Source organism: Ischnura elegans, assembly GCF_921293095.1.
Source record: "Ischnura elegans chromosome 13 unlocalized genomic scaffold, ioIscEleg1.1 SUPER_13_unloc_1, whole genome shotgun sequence".
In the NCBI taxonomy this organism is placed as follows: domain Eukaryota; kingdom Metazoa; phylum Arthropoda; class Insecta; order Odonata; family Coenagrionidae; genus Ischnura; species Ischnura elegans.
Window position 1 is genome coordinate 9,456,402 of NW_025791657.1, and position 18,012 is coordinate 9,474,413.

Below are 18,012 nucleotides of genomic sequence, written 5' to 3' on the forward strand. Positions count from 1 at the left end.
CTATCGCCGTCGAATGGACCCCGATGCCACCCATGAAGCACTCGCAAAGAATTCAAACTCTTGCGATATATGCTGAAACGACAAGGAAATGGCCCATTCCTGTAAAGTCCTGGTCATCACCGGCTCATTCATGTTTCTAGCTTCCACAAAGCGATCGTATACCCATCTGTCGATCATTTCCAGCTTATCGCGTTTCGTTCCCCCTGATTTTATGTCTTTCTCACATATGGCTAACATTCCCTTATGTTTTAAATGCACCGAACCTAGGGTTTGAAGGGTGGCAAGGCTCCATTTAGGATGTTCCTTAGCCATATTCACAACTTTCACTTTAACATCTAATGGGATGTGCTGGTGAGTCGACCTTTTGGGGCTGGGTTCATACTCGCTGTGGTCCGTCGGCGATGAGTCATCACTGGACCTTTCTTCGCCTAAAATTCCTGTTACATCATCCGGCACTAGGAGATTGTCAGATTCACCGGCACTAAACAGTTCCTCTACTTCTTCAAACTTGAACTCATTCAAAATATCAAAAAAACTCCCAACAACTTCATCTCCGATTAGTTTGGAGCATCGCGTGACAGAAGCGTTTTTTGGGTCGTTAATAGCCTGCATCCCACGCAAAGTGTCTGTAATATGATAAAATATTTGCATTCAATAATAAATACTATTAAAAATAATGGACCACGAATAGGGTTTGCTACAAAAAGCATTATTTACATCATTAAAAGATGCCTACCTTCAAAATGACGAACAGCTCCCGTTAAATCATCTTTGCTAAAAGCATGTTTTAACGTTGAATAACAATCGTCTACGGCACTGCCACTAGAGGGCCCAGGGATTGGATCTGGTTCCATTGTAAACACAGGTAAAATACTTATTTCGCACGGTATACTCAATTATGAAGCCCTTATTCCAAACTTCTGCCCTTCAGATGTCAACTGATGAAGGTTTAGGCTCAAACTAATGCCAAAGATAGGAAAATGCGAACAATATCCTTTCAAAAAAGGATACGTAAATTGAATTATTCAATCAAAAAATTAAGGCGGAACTTCGACCGCCAGTTTGGATTAGCACGTGTTAAAATAAAATTCGTCCTATAGTTTGTCCAAACAGAGACGGCGGGTAAGAGATTAAGGCACCGCTCATTAGCCCAACAAAGGCCGCGTACCTGCTGCCCGCCAAACAATAGTCGGGGTCCATTCGACGGCGATAGCTATAATGAGTAACGATTCTCACTTCATCCTGAAAATTTAGCATATGTACTCAAAATTGATCATAGAGGTAGACAGGTAAAACTCTACTCGAAGTAGTAACCTGGGAAACTCTTCGAAGTCGGTATGTTTAAAATCTTTTGCTTCGGAAACGAGTTCCCTTTACTACGACGCCAGCATCAGAGTTATATCACTCCTATTTGGATGAATCTCGGCAACGGAAAGAATAATCCGAAGCAAGGTAAGCTAGCGACATGAATGTCAATTTAAGGCTTATTCTAAAAAAGCAGTCTAGTAAAAAAAAACGTGTAACGTCTGAAATCAACAAATCTGAAGAAGATGGAACAAAGTACAAAAAATGGAGAAAGTGGCAGACTGGAAAAAAATTTCTCATTCCGAGCATCGAACCCTGGCCTTTCAAAACGAAAGCGCGATACGGTACCACTGGGCCAAATCAACCTTTAAACAATGGGCGAAATTTTTAAATTAAATTGAACGTGACCGTATTTTTGAATTTTTAAATGCTTTTTTCTCTCAAAGCCGGGCGTATTTGGACAAAACCCTTCAGCAATATTCCTACCTAAGTGTCTACTTTCAAATAAAAAGGGTCTCATCTTCTTTCTTGACATCAGTTAGACAAAGTCTCCTTGTGAGTCCCAGCGTAAAGGGGTCGAAAAAGGTTCAGCAAGACCCTTCTTAATGAATGTCTTCCAAAAATGCTCTGTACCACGAGAGGGAAGTCTCTCTTGGGGCTCAGTACAGCAGTCATGCTAAGACGAAAACTCCACCATCTCGAAAGGGTTTAAGTGCAATTTTGCTTTTCAATCCTATTGATCAGTTTTATTGTCATTTTTGATTTATAGGGCTAATTAAAACTTCACAAAAATTATCCTCAAGTAATTATTACAAAACTAAAAAATGGGCTAAATTGCAAATTTATACATTTTTAATGATCTTGTGCAATCAGTAATAACAGTTAAAAACCATAAATATGCATATATAAATAAAAACCTATGCTATTTGTAAACTTTTTTGCTATAACGTTAAAAGATATTTATTTTATTTTTTTTACAATGAAAAAAATTTTTTTTTTCATTTTAGTCATTTTTTTAGGTGCTTTGCAGGATCCGAAGATGGCGTCTGATTTTAATAATTCATTTTGTTTTCTTGTGCAAACGTATTGCAATTTTTCCGCGCTATAGCGGCACGAAATTTGTAACTTGAGTTTTTTCGCACCACTCTACTGGTCACCCGCTGTCATTACTCTGCAGAACTACAACTACTGCACACAAGGTATTTAAATCGAGTTAAGCCTATTTTCAGCCAAAAAGATTTTTTTTCTAATCACACTTTATCCATATCTGTTATGCCTATTTAAGCACAGTAGCCAAGAGCACAAAACAGTGAATTGATTGGGGTGTCTATCAAAGCAAAATTTTACCATCATTTCAAAACTGAAAAAAAACACTCGATCTCAAATCAACAAGTTCCATGTTCATTTTTTCTTATGATGCCACAACTGACATGGTACATAACTGGAATCTCATGCTTATTATTCTTAACAAGTTATTTAATTAGTTTTTTTACTATGATCCAGTAGTAAAGACAAAATTGTTACCCAAAGTACACTGGAATTCCCATATGAATACAATGAAATAAATCATCATTACACCCACAAGCAAACCGTAACTAAGGATATTTTTCAGAAACACATTTTCAAAGATCCACTACAAGAAATAATGGAATTGAGAATTGCTTAAGCATCATGGGACGATAGTCTGAAACTGGCAGAACAAGACTGCATATATTGCTGAATGTGAAGCATGTTGAAAATTTTACTAGACATTTGCCGACCTCATTACATTCTCAAGCAGAACTATAAATCATAAACTTAAGATGTATAGATGGATGACGAATATAAGTGCTACATCCTTCACAAGGGGGCTGTCCAAAAACCGGGTCTCACAATTCAATCAAATTTTCTTGTGTTATACATAGTCCATTGGGAGCTGTCCTTGAATCAGACCCCATATGGGGTTATATAACATAGTAGTTTAAACTGAAATGCATTTAAACATTTACAGGTCAAATATATTCATGTACAAGAGCCACTCTGCAAAGGGTGAGCATCAGTCCAGTGGTTAAAGCGCCCAGTTGTCATGCCGAGGACTCTGGGTTGAGCCACATTTAAAAATAAAATTTTCATTAGACGTAATGGAAATATTGACAAAAAACAAGCTTTTGTAAAATAAGAGTGTAGAAAGAAAGTATGAAAGAAACCTAATTCAATATTACATTGAATATGAGATCCACTTTTTGGACACCATCTGGTAGGAATTAGTTAAAATCTTTTCTCTGAAGAGTCATTTTCAAAGCACTGAAGAGTAAATTTCTTGTAAAAGCACTTTAAAGCTCTAAGTATTCTTGTAAAGCACTTTCTTGTAAAATCTCCAGCTATATACAAAAACAAATGAAGTGACAACGCCAACACTCACCCATAGCCTCCATGATAGACTCCATGGCCATTGTTCGATTATGAATCACCCCTCCATTCTCCATAATAGTAGGCTGAAAGCAACCAGATTTCAGATTTACAAATGACATCTTTAAAAAAATGAAACAAAAATTTTCCTTTCTTGTAAAATCTCCTGCTAAATACAAAAAAAATGAAGTGACAACACCAACACTTATCCTATACACTCTCCAATAATACACTGTCCTAAATACTAAAATATACACTCCTTTCTGGGGAAAAAGTGTGGGCCAGGAGAATAAACAAAAGGCAAGGTACAAATATTGTGGGGCAACCGGTCTTCTTCAGAGTTAGTTCTTCTATTCTTGCTTATATAGTGGTTTTATTCGTGAATCTTCATAAATCGGGGAATTCATGTGGGAACAGTTTTACTTATTGGCTCTTCGTCATGGATGGGGATGACCTCCTTGGCTGGCTCCTGCAGCGTCTTCATTCACCATGGGCTGAGAGAATATTTAATTCAAGGCGTCGTGGGTTGACCTTATTCCTCTTGGCACGGGAAATCTACCATTGTATTCTCCTGGTTCCTCATCTTCGCCACTCTTCACCTCACAGTCTAACCTCCATGATTCTCTTCTCTTTCTACCTCTTCTCCACCTGACATGCAAGACACTATCAGTTGTCGGGCATAACCTTTGGCTGCAACATGAAGCCATGGTGGATATGTCTCCCCAAGCTGAAATTTGCCCATATTTTATTAACAAGAGCGCGTTATTTTCTGAGGTTGGGGCAGCTGGGGGAAACTTAGGAAGCCGGTTTTCATAGAATCCTTACCACGGTGAGGGGAGATTGCCTAAACATGTTCTCCTTTTGTAGAGAAAAGGGGTACAGATTCTGTCACCCTACATTCGATGCTCACAGGTATTGTTTGGAGGGAGGGCATTGGGAAAAATGTGGACCTTCAACCGATCGCGTACCCATCACAGAAAAAGCACAAAATTGGGAAAGCAGGGAATCATGGGGGGAGGGGGAAACACTCAACACTCCATTCAATCATCACTCTACACCCTCACACATCTTTACACACGATATAGAAGCAGTTCTCATTACCTTGTGAATGGTGATTTAAAGTTACCAAAGAAAAATTTTAAGCGGCTATGGTTGCAATAAGTTGTGCCCATTTTTGAAAATATTGATAAAGATCTCACAATTTGGGCTCAAGTGCCCATGTTTGTAGTACTTAAAATTCAAAATTTCCCACAAACATCACTTTCATCCATTAATTTAACCCCTTAATCCCCAGCATTGCATAAACGCAATTTTATTGAATCGTAATTATTGGAAAAAAACTTTCCGCAGGATAATTTTTTCTCAGGTTTTCTGAATTTCTGAAATGTCTTTCTTTTTTATTCAGTTACTTTTGTAAAAATTTAAACTAAAATAATAATTTTAATCTTCAGAATTTGTCCATTTCGAAGCATTGAAATACCACAAATTGTAAATGATATTTTACAAATATTTACAGAGTAATGCCACTAAAAGTAATTTTTCCTCTACGTTCTAAGTTTCTTTATTGATCATGTTTATTTTTGTCACGAACTTTTCCCATTCCTGGTAGAAATATGGTTGTTCCAAATAGTGTTGCGTTCACACAACAATGAGAATTCTCTGGTAGAGCAGGGGGCTTTTCTAAAAGCATAACAAAACTTGTCAGTATGGCTTTTTATCAACAATGTAGTCTTTCGGAGGCAGGTCAGCTGCATTTTTTGGCACACACAGGTTGTGAGTTTAAGAAGTAAAGCGTGAATAGCATTTTGAATTCCAAGTTGGCCATCTGTATGAATTTCACATCAAACACTCTGGTACTTCTTAGAGTCTAACTGTTACAAGCACACATGGAACCGATACAGGGCAATGTCATTCCCATGTCATTGAGTGGAAGTATTTCTTTGTGGACATTGAATTCAGCTTAAGATGCATTCTGTTTCAGAGACGGTAGAATGAGAGGGTGAGAAACGTATTAGTTGAAGCAGGATTGTGATGGAAGGTGGAGTGTTCCTCTAGTCGCTCTCTGGAATTTTCTCCGTGCAATCCTGAGTTACCTCTCTTTTTCTATCGCTTAGTTGTTGTAAGGCTAATAGCTTCAATTTTAGCTAGATCTAGCTTCAGTAGGGTCCATATCAGTTAAATATTCCTCTGAAATGCATCTGTAACTCTCATCCGGTAGTTATATCAATAATACTGCAGTAGTTTATGCTCAGCCTTTAGCAAAACAATTCATCCAGGTGTTTCATTCAAATTAAAATAAGAAGAAGAAAATTTTACCTGTTATTTCTACGTCTCGTATACTTTAGAAGAAGCATCAAGGAGGTAAGTGAAGAATATAAATTAACAGGATAGGCGATGTATGATATTTTCTAAACTTTGGAACCACAATGGGGATTAATTAGGTCAAAAGAAACCGTATAATACAAAGTAACCAAAGGTAAAAGCCATACATGCAATTTGGGGAATAATGGGTTAATTGAATGTGGATTTCATGCATACCTCAGTGGCATCAGTCTCCTTGGGAGATAGTTCTTTCTTGGCTAAAACCTGCATAGAGTCAAGGTCTATCTCCATGGCTCCAGTACCTTTAGCATCCACCTCTTCACTTTGGGATGATGTTGACGCCTCTGCCTGCACATGAGTTCACAATCAGCATCATTAAAAACAGGGAGATGGAAACATAGAATGAGCTTGGTGAGTTTGCCAAAAAATAATGATTCTCATATACACAATTGATAAAAATCTATACACCACCCCAAAACATTCACTTGTTTATATTCACAGTTACAGCTTGTGTGTCACATTTATATGCACTAAATTGCACAATAACTATAATGTATCACAGTGCTCAAAAAGGGAAATAACTCCTGCTATCAAGAAAATGCAGGATTAGTATCAAGTAAGAAAAAAACTACTACATAATGTGCGAATGATTATTTGTCTAATGCTTGAATGAGTGACTGAGATTTGAGTTTAATTATTTAAATTTCTTGAAATATTGTTGCCCTAATAATTCTTTACTTTGACCTATCTTCCACACATGCTAAAAGCGTTTCTATTCTGTGGATTCTATCTGCTAGATGCTTTATATCATGATAAAAATTCTTATTAATCTTTCAAAATATAGATATAAAATTCAATTCTGGGCAAATCACTTACAAGAGCACGGAAAATATACAAAGCATGCTGTGTTGAGAGATACATGAGATGTGTTTACTCACTTGCCAAGAGTGCATCATATTGTTAGCTCATCCTACTGCAATGCCTGGACCTATTACCAACCTTTAAATCCCATGGTAGCCTTTACAAATTCTTCTGAGTTTTGAAAGTGATAATCATAGTCCCTGCTTTTTTTAAGCATTACCCTACCATTCTTTCCTCTACCAAGATTACTACGATGATCCGAGGGGTTGTAATTCCATGCGTCGGTATAGCACAGTTTTTTATTCTGTAGTGAGCCAGGCAATAAATAGCTAAGGAGTATAAAGGAGCAACTCATAGCTTGCAAATAATAATGCAGAGTTTTACTCATTCCACTGTCTATCTAACCTTAAGTCCAGAGGGTAAGTTACCTCCCTCTTTACATACAAGAAGTAAGCCCAAAACGATCGTTGGCATGCTATTATCACAACATTTTTTTAAGGGTGCTTCATAGGTAGAAACTGTATTCAATGTGTATTACTTTAAGCAAACGAATTTAACATTTAAGGTAAAAATCTGAACATGTATAAAAATTTTAAGGTTTACCAATGCATGTGACTCTACAGTTTATTCAACCAGCTCCACACTAACTGATCTCTGTAAAAATTTATGCACATTCCACAAAATTTCAGTTCTCCTTATTTGGGTGTAAAACTTGATAATGCAGTCTCCTTGGAGGAACATATTCAGAAGATCCGCAGAAAAATGACATCTACTTGTTTTTTTATTCTCTCAGATAAATTTTAGTTACTGATGCATTAATGCCATTTTATTATGGTGAATTCTACCTGAATATGATGTTTAGTATCCTCATCTGGGGCCGTAGACCCAATAATAAAATAATCTGCAAAATTCAAAAGAGGCTACTGCAACTCTCAGGTAAAATTTCTCCTGCAGCTCTTACGTACTCTCTCTCCATCCACAGCCAGTCACCCTCTACTTTAAAAGTTAACTATATTATATCAACCCTCTGTGTTCATGTATACTGCAATTGTTTGTGCAAAAAACTATATATGTACATAATTATGACAAATTTCTTCATAAAAAATTCATTCATTTCTTCATTAGTACTGTTTTTGCAACTTATATACTCTTTAACATGTCTTATGTTTGTCCAAAGAAATCACTGGACCAATTAAAATATTATTATTATTATTATTATTACCTGATCAGAGGCTTGGAACATGAGGTCATTTGTGGCCCCATTAGTGCTTGCATTGAGTGCACATCTTCCTACATCATCACTGAACTGATCTGCTTTTACAGAAGGAGACCCACATGTTCCCATGCCACTCTGAGGAAAAAGGGATTTAACACTTCATAAAGGTTTTCACCGATTGCTATTAGAAACAAAAAGATCACAACCTATACATTAAATGTATGGCATATGCATTACTGGAAAATTCCCTGATTAGCTATTCTGACCTAAGAGAGGAAGGCAGGATAAATTTATTGACTAACAAAATATGGTCCATTAAGTTAATCTGCCTTTTCAATTAGCCATAGGAAAACCTTCCTAAAAAGGAACAACAAATTTATCAGCAATAATTTGAGACATCATGGTCTCATGACATCATTATTGACAACCAAGAATCATTATCTACATGTGCAGATGTAGTACAAAAAAGTTGATTTAATCCATAATAGGTAATCATTATATTTTATTTCAATCAAAGTTGAATATATGACAGGTGCCATTAAAATCAGCTCACAGAAAGAAATTGATGCCTCTCAACAATCACCCTGGTTTGCCAACATCTAATACCCTTTCAAAATATGGTGAAAAACAAATCCTGAGTCCGCCACATAATTTACTCCATACAGTTCTCACCACATCCACATCTGCTACAGTTAGAATATGCCCTCTTTTTTTGGGAACAATTCATGTTTGGTAGATTTGACTAGAAACTGCATCACCTAATTACATGGCAATACAGCCAGCCAGAACCAACACAAAAGGATTTATCATTCACCATGAAAGGTGTTTCTCATTTGGAAGGATTTCACCAGGGAATCATGTATCAAATCATTAGGGGTAGCCAGCCACACTATGATCAGTGATCTGTTGATCATGATATCACAATAACTCAGGGTGAGAGTACACAGTGCTACAACAGGTAGCATGAATATCACCTGTTTTCCTTCCATATTGTTTGAACAATATCGAAGGAGGAGAATTTCAACTTGTCTCTTCATGAATGCAAGGCTTGGATGTTGACAGCAGCAGAGAACTGTAGACTAGAAGCATTTGAAACATGGTGCAGCCGAAGAATGATGAAGATAAAATGCATCGACCATGTAAGTAACAAGGACATGCTCAGAAGAGAGGCAGAAAAGAGAATTCTTCTGAAAACCCTTAGCAGAAGGCAGAACTACTTAGTTGACCACACAATGAGACATGATGGCCTGATAAAAACAGTCGTTGAAGGACCGGTGGAAGAATAGTAAAGGTTACAAAATATGTAAAAGAGAAGAAATACGTCATAATGAAAAGATTAGCAGACAGGAGAGTTGCCTCTAAGATATCTTAGGACTTATGAAGATGATCCGTCCTTCTATTCTGTGGTGATTGGAAGAGAGCATGGTGTTTCTATGCCGACAAAAATGGGAAATTCCATGACGACAGTCCTCAATTGCTCAGTGATCAAAGGTGAGTGATCAGAGTAGCTCCAGCCCTCATTCTGTTGAGAACAATGAAACATTCATTTTGAATTAGAGCTATGCATCTCTACATTAGTTAAAAGAAACCTTTTGGGCCCATGGGCCTAAATTTTTGGGACTTTGATTCCCTTAATCTCCCTTGAAAAAGAAACCAGAATCGGTCGGGAACCATTAAGGCCACCCAAAAATTTACAAAGGCAACATAGCGCAGAAGCTTTTCTTTAACTAACATGGCTAACTGTGAAAGTTCTAATGAAGGCACATCTCAAGTTTACTTATTCACATTTGACGAAGTTAGGGAAAGGTGATGCTTTTCCAGCAATTGATACAGGAATATTACACGGAGGAAATATTCCTGTGAGCATATTCCTATTCCATATTTGATAAAGGAAGGAAAAAGGTATTGTTATTATGGTAAATGATATTGGAATAATACATGGAGGACTGAATTTGTGAAGTAGCAAAAATGTGCTAAAAAAGCAAACGTGAACTTACCAAGTCGTCAGTTTCCAATGGGTCTAAAGCATTACTTGGAATTCCAGCTGGATCTGGTGTGTTCATCTCAGGATAATTACCTTCACTGAGAGGGTCTTTGTTCTCGTCTTTCACAGTTACCTAGAAGATAATGCTGGGTGCCAATCAATGGGGGCAAAATAAAAATGTGAATAATTATAAATAATAACAATAAAACCTCCTCTTTCACCTGAGACCACTCAAGCTGGTTGAAATCAGTTTGCACAAGACTTTAGTGGCAACCAAAAACGAAATGGCAGACATGACCAGTTCACTCGGCACACCTTGGTGTAGAATGCATCTCAATGTGCTACCCACAGTAAAAGAGGGTAAATTCTTTACCTTCCAACTCAGGCATTTTGCCATCCTATAGAACCTTCATTTATATTGCCATTTATAATTAATTATATGTTATAATTAAAATGTCCACAGCATAACAATAGGGACAGAGGGATTAGTGTTTTCTCATTATTTGCAAAGCAGTGAAGTAAAACCCTCATTATCAGTGAATCCATTTCGAAACCGAATTTCAAGAAGTATATAATCACATTGTCTCCTTAATAGCTTACTAGCTGATACAAATACATAAATTGATTTAGAAAATTAGATCCACAGAAAAATATATCGGTAAATTCATTAACCAAATAAATTTATTGATCCAAATTATAAAATTGATGTTATTTTCCAAGCAGCCTACTTTTCCTCTTATATCTTTTTTAATAGGGTGCTGTCCTGTTTTTTCACCTCATGGCATCTGGTCTCCCTAGTCACACAAGCAAGGGTGACTGCCCGTACAAATTCATTCAGTTACACAGGGCAAAAGCAATTTCGTCATGCAACCTAGTAAATACCTACAAATTAAGATCATATAACCAGGGTTTCACTTTGGATGAGGATAAAACTTACCAACATATTAGCTCTGGATTGATGGGGGTCTGGCACAGGAATGTATATTTCAGTCCTTTGGACTGAGCAAGTGAGATGTGAGGTGCTTTCTATCTCATCTTGAATACAGTCTTTTGTGTCAGCAGAAGACCCCCACTCATCATCAGCTACCTGATCTCCTTGGATACTCTATGGAGAAAATAACAGTGATAAACTCACCTCCTACAATGACAACAAATGAAGCATACTCCTTATATCGATAAAATAGGATTTTTAATGTGATATCCAAGCATTTATATAAAGATTGACATGTGTCTCTTAATCAATAACTCAAAAGCTAAATAGCTGCTGAAACCAAATTACGCAGGAAGATACTTGGTATTGAGTTCACATAGTGGCCGTATTACAGCATCATTGGGGCAACAGAAGCAGAACATAAATGTTTTCAACGATGTTGTCCTCAAATGTGAACCTTTCATGAAGTATATATTTTTGATTCAATTTTATTCTAATTGACATCTTGTTTATATGTACCTACTCAAATATGAACTCTGGGATAGAATAGGTATATCTCATACGTTGGCCACTTTCTGAGGAGGAAAAGTATGAAATTAGCAGCCTGATCCTGGATGGGAGAGTTTTAGAAAAGCGTTAAAGAGAAGGAAAAAATATTCGAAGTCAAAAAACATCATAGAAGAGAAGGAAGTAAGAGATATTTTGGACCAATTTTAACGGGTAAGAGAGCTATGCCTGAACAGTCTGTGCACGAAATAGTGAACGGCTTAACAAATATGATACACACGAATCTAAGAAATTCTGACAGCTCCTCATCAATAGTCTGGTGGATGAAATGTTAATAATTTAGAACATTTCTTCAAATTTTCAAATCACATAACTCAGAAAAGTAAATAAGTTGGCATACTATTTGAGCTCTAGATTTATGTAAAAAAGTTCTTTGCCTAGGAATTCTTCATTTATTTGAAAGTAAAACTAAAAATTATAAAACATCAAATTCATTCCATTCAATGCTCAAAAGATAATTTCTGACTAAATATTAAAAATCCATTTTAAAAAATTTACTTAGAAAGTGGAATACCAATCCATTCTCTGTACAAAGAAACACTTCAAAAAACCTTTCCTGCAAAGGTAAACACCCAACAAAATTACTTATCTAAAAAAATATATAGGTTAAAAAAAACAGACCTCAAAATGTATCATAATTATCAAAATACCCAGTATCACTTTTACACAAAAAAACTTCCCTGAACAACCCCTAAAAATGCAAGATATGATATGGCACGCCATGATTGCGAAGACTGTAACATAAATTAATCATCTCAATTAATAAAATATGGTATTTCACCACCTAAGCCATCTTTAAAATCAAATAAACAGGGAACATCACATTCAGTGCATATCTTAGCCGGTAACCATTAAAAAGAACCTAGCAATTTCATAACACCGAAATTTGAAACACAGATTGCAAATTTTAACTAACAGATTATACAAAGAAACATTACTTTTACTGAAAAACATAAGTTGTAAAAACGGAAGTGACATAAAATTCACTAATTCTTGGTTAACTTTGTGGTATTCCATTATTTCCTGGATATAAACAGTTACTTATACCACTTATTTTATAAGAGCACGACCCGGGTTTCAATGAGTAATCATCATCATCAGGCGCTAATTATAATTATTAAATTATAATTAGCGCCTAATAATGATGATTACTCATTGAAACCCGGGTCACGCTCTTATAAAATAAGTGGTATAAGTAACTGTCTATATCCAGAAAAAGGAAGTGACATACATTCTTCTAGCAAATATAACATACTCATATTAATAAAAATTCATGCAAAAATGAAAATGTAAATATAATCTTGTAACAATGTAACTAACATGCATACTAAACATATTGATACTTAAGAGATACATCACAACCATTTTCTCATAGTGTTTAATTTTATGTATATAGCTTAAAACGTTAGAAATGACATTTTTTGCAGCTATCATCTTCAAAGCTTAAACGTAATTTTAAATACTGGGCCTTTTATGCATGAAACCCCCAAGAATCCACATTTTGTGTGTGTGCAGTTGAGCCTATGATTGGACACTTAATAACAGCTCAATTTCAGTTCAAACTGACAATTACCAGGAAACGGCAGGAGATTTTTTGTTCATTTTTACATGCTTCGGTGAACCAAGTGAGTAAATATATTAAAAGGGATTGTTTCATAGCGTAATGGGTGCATCGCCTATAACGAGTTGCTCCACTATGTTAGCTATGATTGTTTTACAAACACATAATTAAATAAAACAACAAAACGTCTTTACTTACCACCACTGAAACATGAACTGCAAGGTAACAAGCACTTTTCATGGAGATTGAGAGAAATAGCTTGCGGAGAAACTGGGCGAGTTTCACTAATCCTTAAACCATGTACGACGGCCTTTAAAGTTCTCCAACATTATCAATTAACAAAAATAATGCTCTTTTTATTTTTAATCTCTCACCCAAGTACTTTTTGAAATAGAGTTGGATTTACCACCTTCAAAAAGTCATACAACAGCCTATTATACTTAAGTTGTGGCGTGAAGTGAATAATCAATCTAACTTTTGAGTTAATCCAATCAAATAACTGCTATAACTTGTTCAATCCACACATAATACTCTACCTGGATTTCTCATTGCTGTCGACACAAACCAAAGATTCTCACTTAACATTTTCCGAAACATACCATGTCTTTAAAAGATAATAAACGAAAGTACTCACCCTAAAGCAACTAATCCCAGAAAATTTTCTCAGCTGTACGTCCGATTCTAAACAAGTGCTTTTGAAAGCACTTAATTCCGTGAGCTTTTTCAAACATCGTGGACACAGGGTGGTGGGCAGGCCATCACCCACAGCAACCTAAGATAGCAATCAACACGCTATACATTGGAGAAGTGCGAAATGATGCTCATAACACGGAATAATGAAAGCAATATCAAAAGGATGAACCAAAAAAAATGTAGGCAACGTGCCACTTACTACTAAACCGAGTAAACCATTTAGGGCATCCTTCACAGTTATTCTGCGAGCTACGTTGGAAGTGAATATGTTGTAATAATAATCATCATCCTTCATGCATAGTCTGCACAAGGTTTTCTCAGATTTCCTTTCTGATGAAGCAGTGAAAATCCCGGCGGTACTATTCATGTTTTAATTTCTATCACTCATTCAATCTTTAAATATGTTAAATCGTCGATGAAATCATCAACACATAACAGACTTCAGATCTCCAGATTCGTCACTGAAATTACATACATTTCGATGATACAACAATTATTTAGAATGCACACGGTGAAAGACAAGTTTAAATTTTTATATTAAATAACTTATAATCACCTCAACCAAAAAAATACACCACAGCAAAATATTACGGTTGACCTTGCAGTTCACAGTAGCCAATGTTAATGTAAGATCAAGCAAGAAAGATTGGTTTGCTGTCGCTGAGTGTTAGTTTTCTTTTCTACCGCTAGAGGCTCAACTACATAGCAGGCCTTTAATCAACGCGCGTTCCGAAATTTACCGGCAGAAGTACTAACTGTTTGCTTTTAATTTAGCATAATGTCGCGTAGTAGGCCTACAATAGATAAATAAGGTATTTCCAACGATGAGTGATATTGTATTATTTTAAACATAAATATTGTAAAAAAATTTTAATTCAACTTTCAAGATATTTTGGTAACGTTTTTCAGGACCGTAAATGAACTGTAACCGTGAGGAAGATGAAGGCGGGCTTAAATTCCGTTTCTGGCCTAAGTATTGAATAATATTCAACCATAAATTATTATACTACCATAAATTTAAAGAAGATTGACGAATCAAAATAAATGTCCCTTTATTTTGTCAAATGGAAAGAAAATAATCATCGAACGCGGATGTTTGCCCTGTTCTATAGGTGTGCTGTTTGCGGATAAAATGACAACTAGATATCATCGATTCTATGTTGATGCTTGATTGCATGGTCTTGCATCAACAAATAAGCGTGGCGGATCAGTGTTGTGTTCCTGGGATTAGCAATCGTCGTCATTGTGCATGTTTTCTTCGTGGGATTTACGATTGTGTTATAAATTGTTGAAAACATTCTCAGTCCATGCTATTGAGTCGCGATATGTCTCTCAGGCGATTGCTGTTTGTTGTTGGCGTTGTTGGTCCTTTCGTTGGGTATTATTAAGTACTTTAATTTTCAAACATCAACTTAGTTAATGTGCGTGTAGTTCCCTTGTGAGATTTTGTGATCTTTGTCACTGAGGAGATAATGTCTTCGACGATAGACCTGATTTAAATAGTGAATGAGATATTGAAGTGAAAACATGTGTCGCACCAGCGACTAGATATTCCAGATATTCACGGAATCTTCAGGAATTAATTGCAGACTTTGCAGGAAGAATTATGATTATTAATACAACATATTCACTTCGAATGTAGCATGCAATATAACTGTGAAGGATGCCATACGTGATTTAGTCGGCTTGCATGCGAGTGGCGCATTAAATGCTATCAATTTTCTTTACATTGGTGCTTACTTCGTTTTGTTTTTTTCCAATATAATTACGACTTCTGTTGACGTGTAATTTGTTTATTAATATCTCAGATTGCTGTGGGAGATGGCCTGCCCACTACCATGTGCCCAATGTGTTTGAAGAAACTTACGGAATTCAATGTCTTCAAAAAGATTTGTTAAGAATCAGACGCAGTTCTTAGAAAAAGTTTGCAGAGTAATTGTTGCAGGGTGAGTACTTTTCCTTTTTTCTTATTTGATGACTGGCGTAGTATAGGTATGGCCGAGTTAAAGGTGACACTCTTCGGTTTTTGTCGACAATAGTAGGAATCTGAAGTATAAATTTTGCGGACGGAAATAGTTATGGTATAAAGTTGTGAGGATTAACACTGTTGTAATCGATTAATCTCTTGGTGACACAATTGGAGAAATATAATGTTGTAGAACTACCGGTGGCCATTAATGCGAATACTAACTAAAAAAGCACTTCGATTAACGGTCAAAAGATAATTTAGCATACATTTTGTTAATCTACAATAAAAGGGTACATGAAAGGCCCTCGTCCATGGTACACGGAAAAGTGCAATAAGTCCAACATCCCATAAACGGTTTTTCCGAATCGGTGAGCCCTTGGCAAGAAGCTAGCTATGTTGCAGTGGGTTTTTCAGCGGCAAAGGCTGAAGACATTTAGTCTTCTGGTAAAACTTAGTGTTTACTAGTCAATGATATTCAGGAAAGTATGGGATTCAAATTCACCATTTATCAACTTTAAAAAAATTCTTTTTCTGTGACCTCTCCTTTAGCTTTAACTATGACCTCATCAGGCTAAGATTATGTGTAACTAAAAACATCGAAGCGACATTTCGGAAATTGATTTTTTATTTTCAAGGCATCTTCGATGAATAGATGGTGAGTACAATGAAGGTGTAGCGATTTACTACGCTGAATAATACCTTTGTACGCTAAATAACACACTTGTGTCGTTTCTGTTATGAAGTGAATGTTCTTACATCGAAGTACAGATTCAACTGACTGAATCATTGTTGGCCGAGATCACTTGTTTATACAGTAACGGCGAACGCCGCGCTGGAAGTTCCTGGAACGTTCCCGATTTTCTGTTCTGCGTTTTGTGGCGGATATTGTGCCACAATGGCAAGATTGGAAATGTATTAGAAATTAATTTTAGTGCGCAAAAATTACCCTAGAAAACATCTTCATGAAAAATGTAAAATAAGAAAAAATTAGGAATTTGGATGTGATATATCCTTTCTGTAGCTTTTCAGTTTATTTGTATATACTTTTTTCAATATTTAAATATAATTTTAATATTAGCATCAATTTTGCTTAGTTAGATCACAAAATACATGGCTAAAATCATTCCTGATAGTGCCTTTTTTGAAATTGTTTGTGTTTGTAAAACTGTTTCTTTAAATAATCTTATAGATAAACACTCTTTTGTTTAAAAAAATGCATTATACAATTTTCTATGAATATTGTGATTAACAAGTTAAAATTATTAATTATATTGAAATATATTGTGGTTTAAGTTTAAACATGACCTTATTACAAATAAGTTACCTGTACCTTTATTGTTACCATTCTTGAGGAATACATTTTTTAAGTACTGAGTGCGTATCCTACATAACATCCTTCAAAATCTTGGCTAAGGATATATTATGCTGAAGGTTACCCAAGAATTACTCGGGGTCAGATTCTTCAACTCCATCTTGGCTGACGTTTCTATGTACCAGATGCCCTGATGACGATGGGCAACTTGAACATCGAAACTTCGGCTGATTGCGAGATGGAGTTGGAGGACCTGACCCAGTGGAATTCTTGATTGATCTTCCACAATTATGTATGCCTGGCTAACCTGTGATAATTCTTAATATTATATGCATGCCTGGCAAGGTTATTGCATTCTTAATTTTTTTGGGGCTACCTTCTCAAATTAGGTGTAATAATGCTTGTTCAGAGTATTTAAATTCCTAAAAGCTATTATTAGGTCTATTTTCTTAAAACCTTTTTTAATAACATTTTGGGTAGTAATTGCTTGAAATTTATTGCGTAATTGCATGACTGATGTTAAACGAGATTCCATGGGAGATGGCGTGATCAGCAACAGCACTAGTTTTTTTACCTAAAATAATTGAGGGTTACGGTTGATTGATTCTCTCTTTTATAAACTCTTACCAGCTGCATTGAAGACATTATGCATTGCATAACAGTACCAGTAGGTATTCAATTGAGCCATTGGTTTTAAAATTAGCAGATATTTGCATCGTTTAAACACCTTCAACTTTCATGGTTTTTAAAATTTGTCACTCTCAAACAGTTGGGAATACTTTTAGTTTCCTTGCATCCAAACTGTGAGTCATTAAAATGAAAAATAAGGGATCAAAAGGCACTCAAACTTGGGGAACATTTATAATCTCTTTAATATCTCTTAACAAGATAATAATGTCTCCA

At 35.8% G+C, this 18,012-nt stretch overlaps 1 protein-coding gene across 1 annotated transcript; it reads right to left on the minus strand.

The window, feature by feature from the left end:
• On the minus strand, positions 1-14,440 carry LOC124172041. Its single transcript, XM_046551446.1, has 9 exons — positions 14,385-14,440; positions 14,028-14,289; positions 13,770-13,907; positions 11,014-11,181; positions 10,090-10,209; positions 8,099-8,227; positions 6,232-6,363; positions 3,707-3,779; positions 1-626 (listed from the first exon to the last, which is right to left on the minus strand). The coding sequence occupies exons 2-9, from the start codon at positions 14,193-14,195 to the stop codon at positions 1-3; spliced, it is 1,554 nt and encodes a 517-aa protein (XP_046407402.1). The 5' UTR covers positions 14,196-14,289; positions 14,385-14,440.
• Between the last annotated feature and the right edge of the window lie 3,572 nt (positions 14,441-18,012).

What these genes read in the sequence shown, in the direction of transcription:
- LOC124172041 (XM_046551446.1), bottom strand. Translation starts at nt 14,195, where the DNA reads ATGAATAGTACCGCCGGGATTTTCACTGCTTCATCAGAAAGGAAATCT. An exon ending in ATGGTTTACTCGGTTTAGTA is followed by an intron (nt 13,908 to 14,027) that starts GTAAGTGGCACG and finishes TTGCTATCTTAG; the next exon opens with GTTGCTGTGGGTGATGGCCT. An exon ending in CATTGGAAACTGACGACTTG is followed by an intron (nt 8,228 to 10,089) that starts GTAAGTTCACGT and finishes CTTTTTCCTCAG; the next exon opens with AGTGGCATGGGAACATGTGG.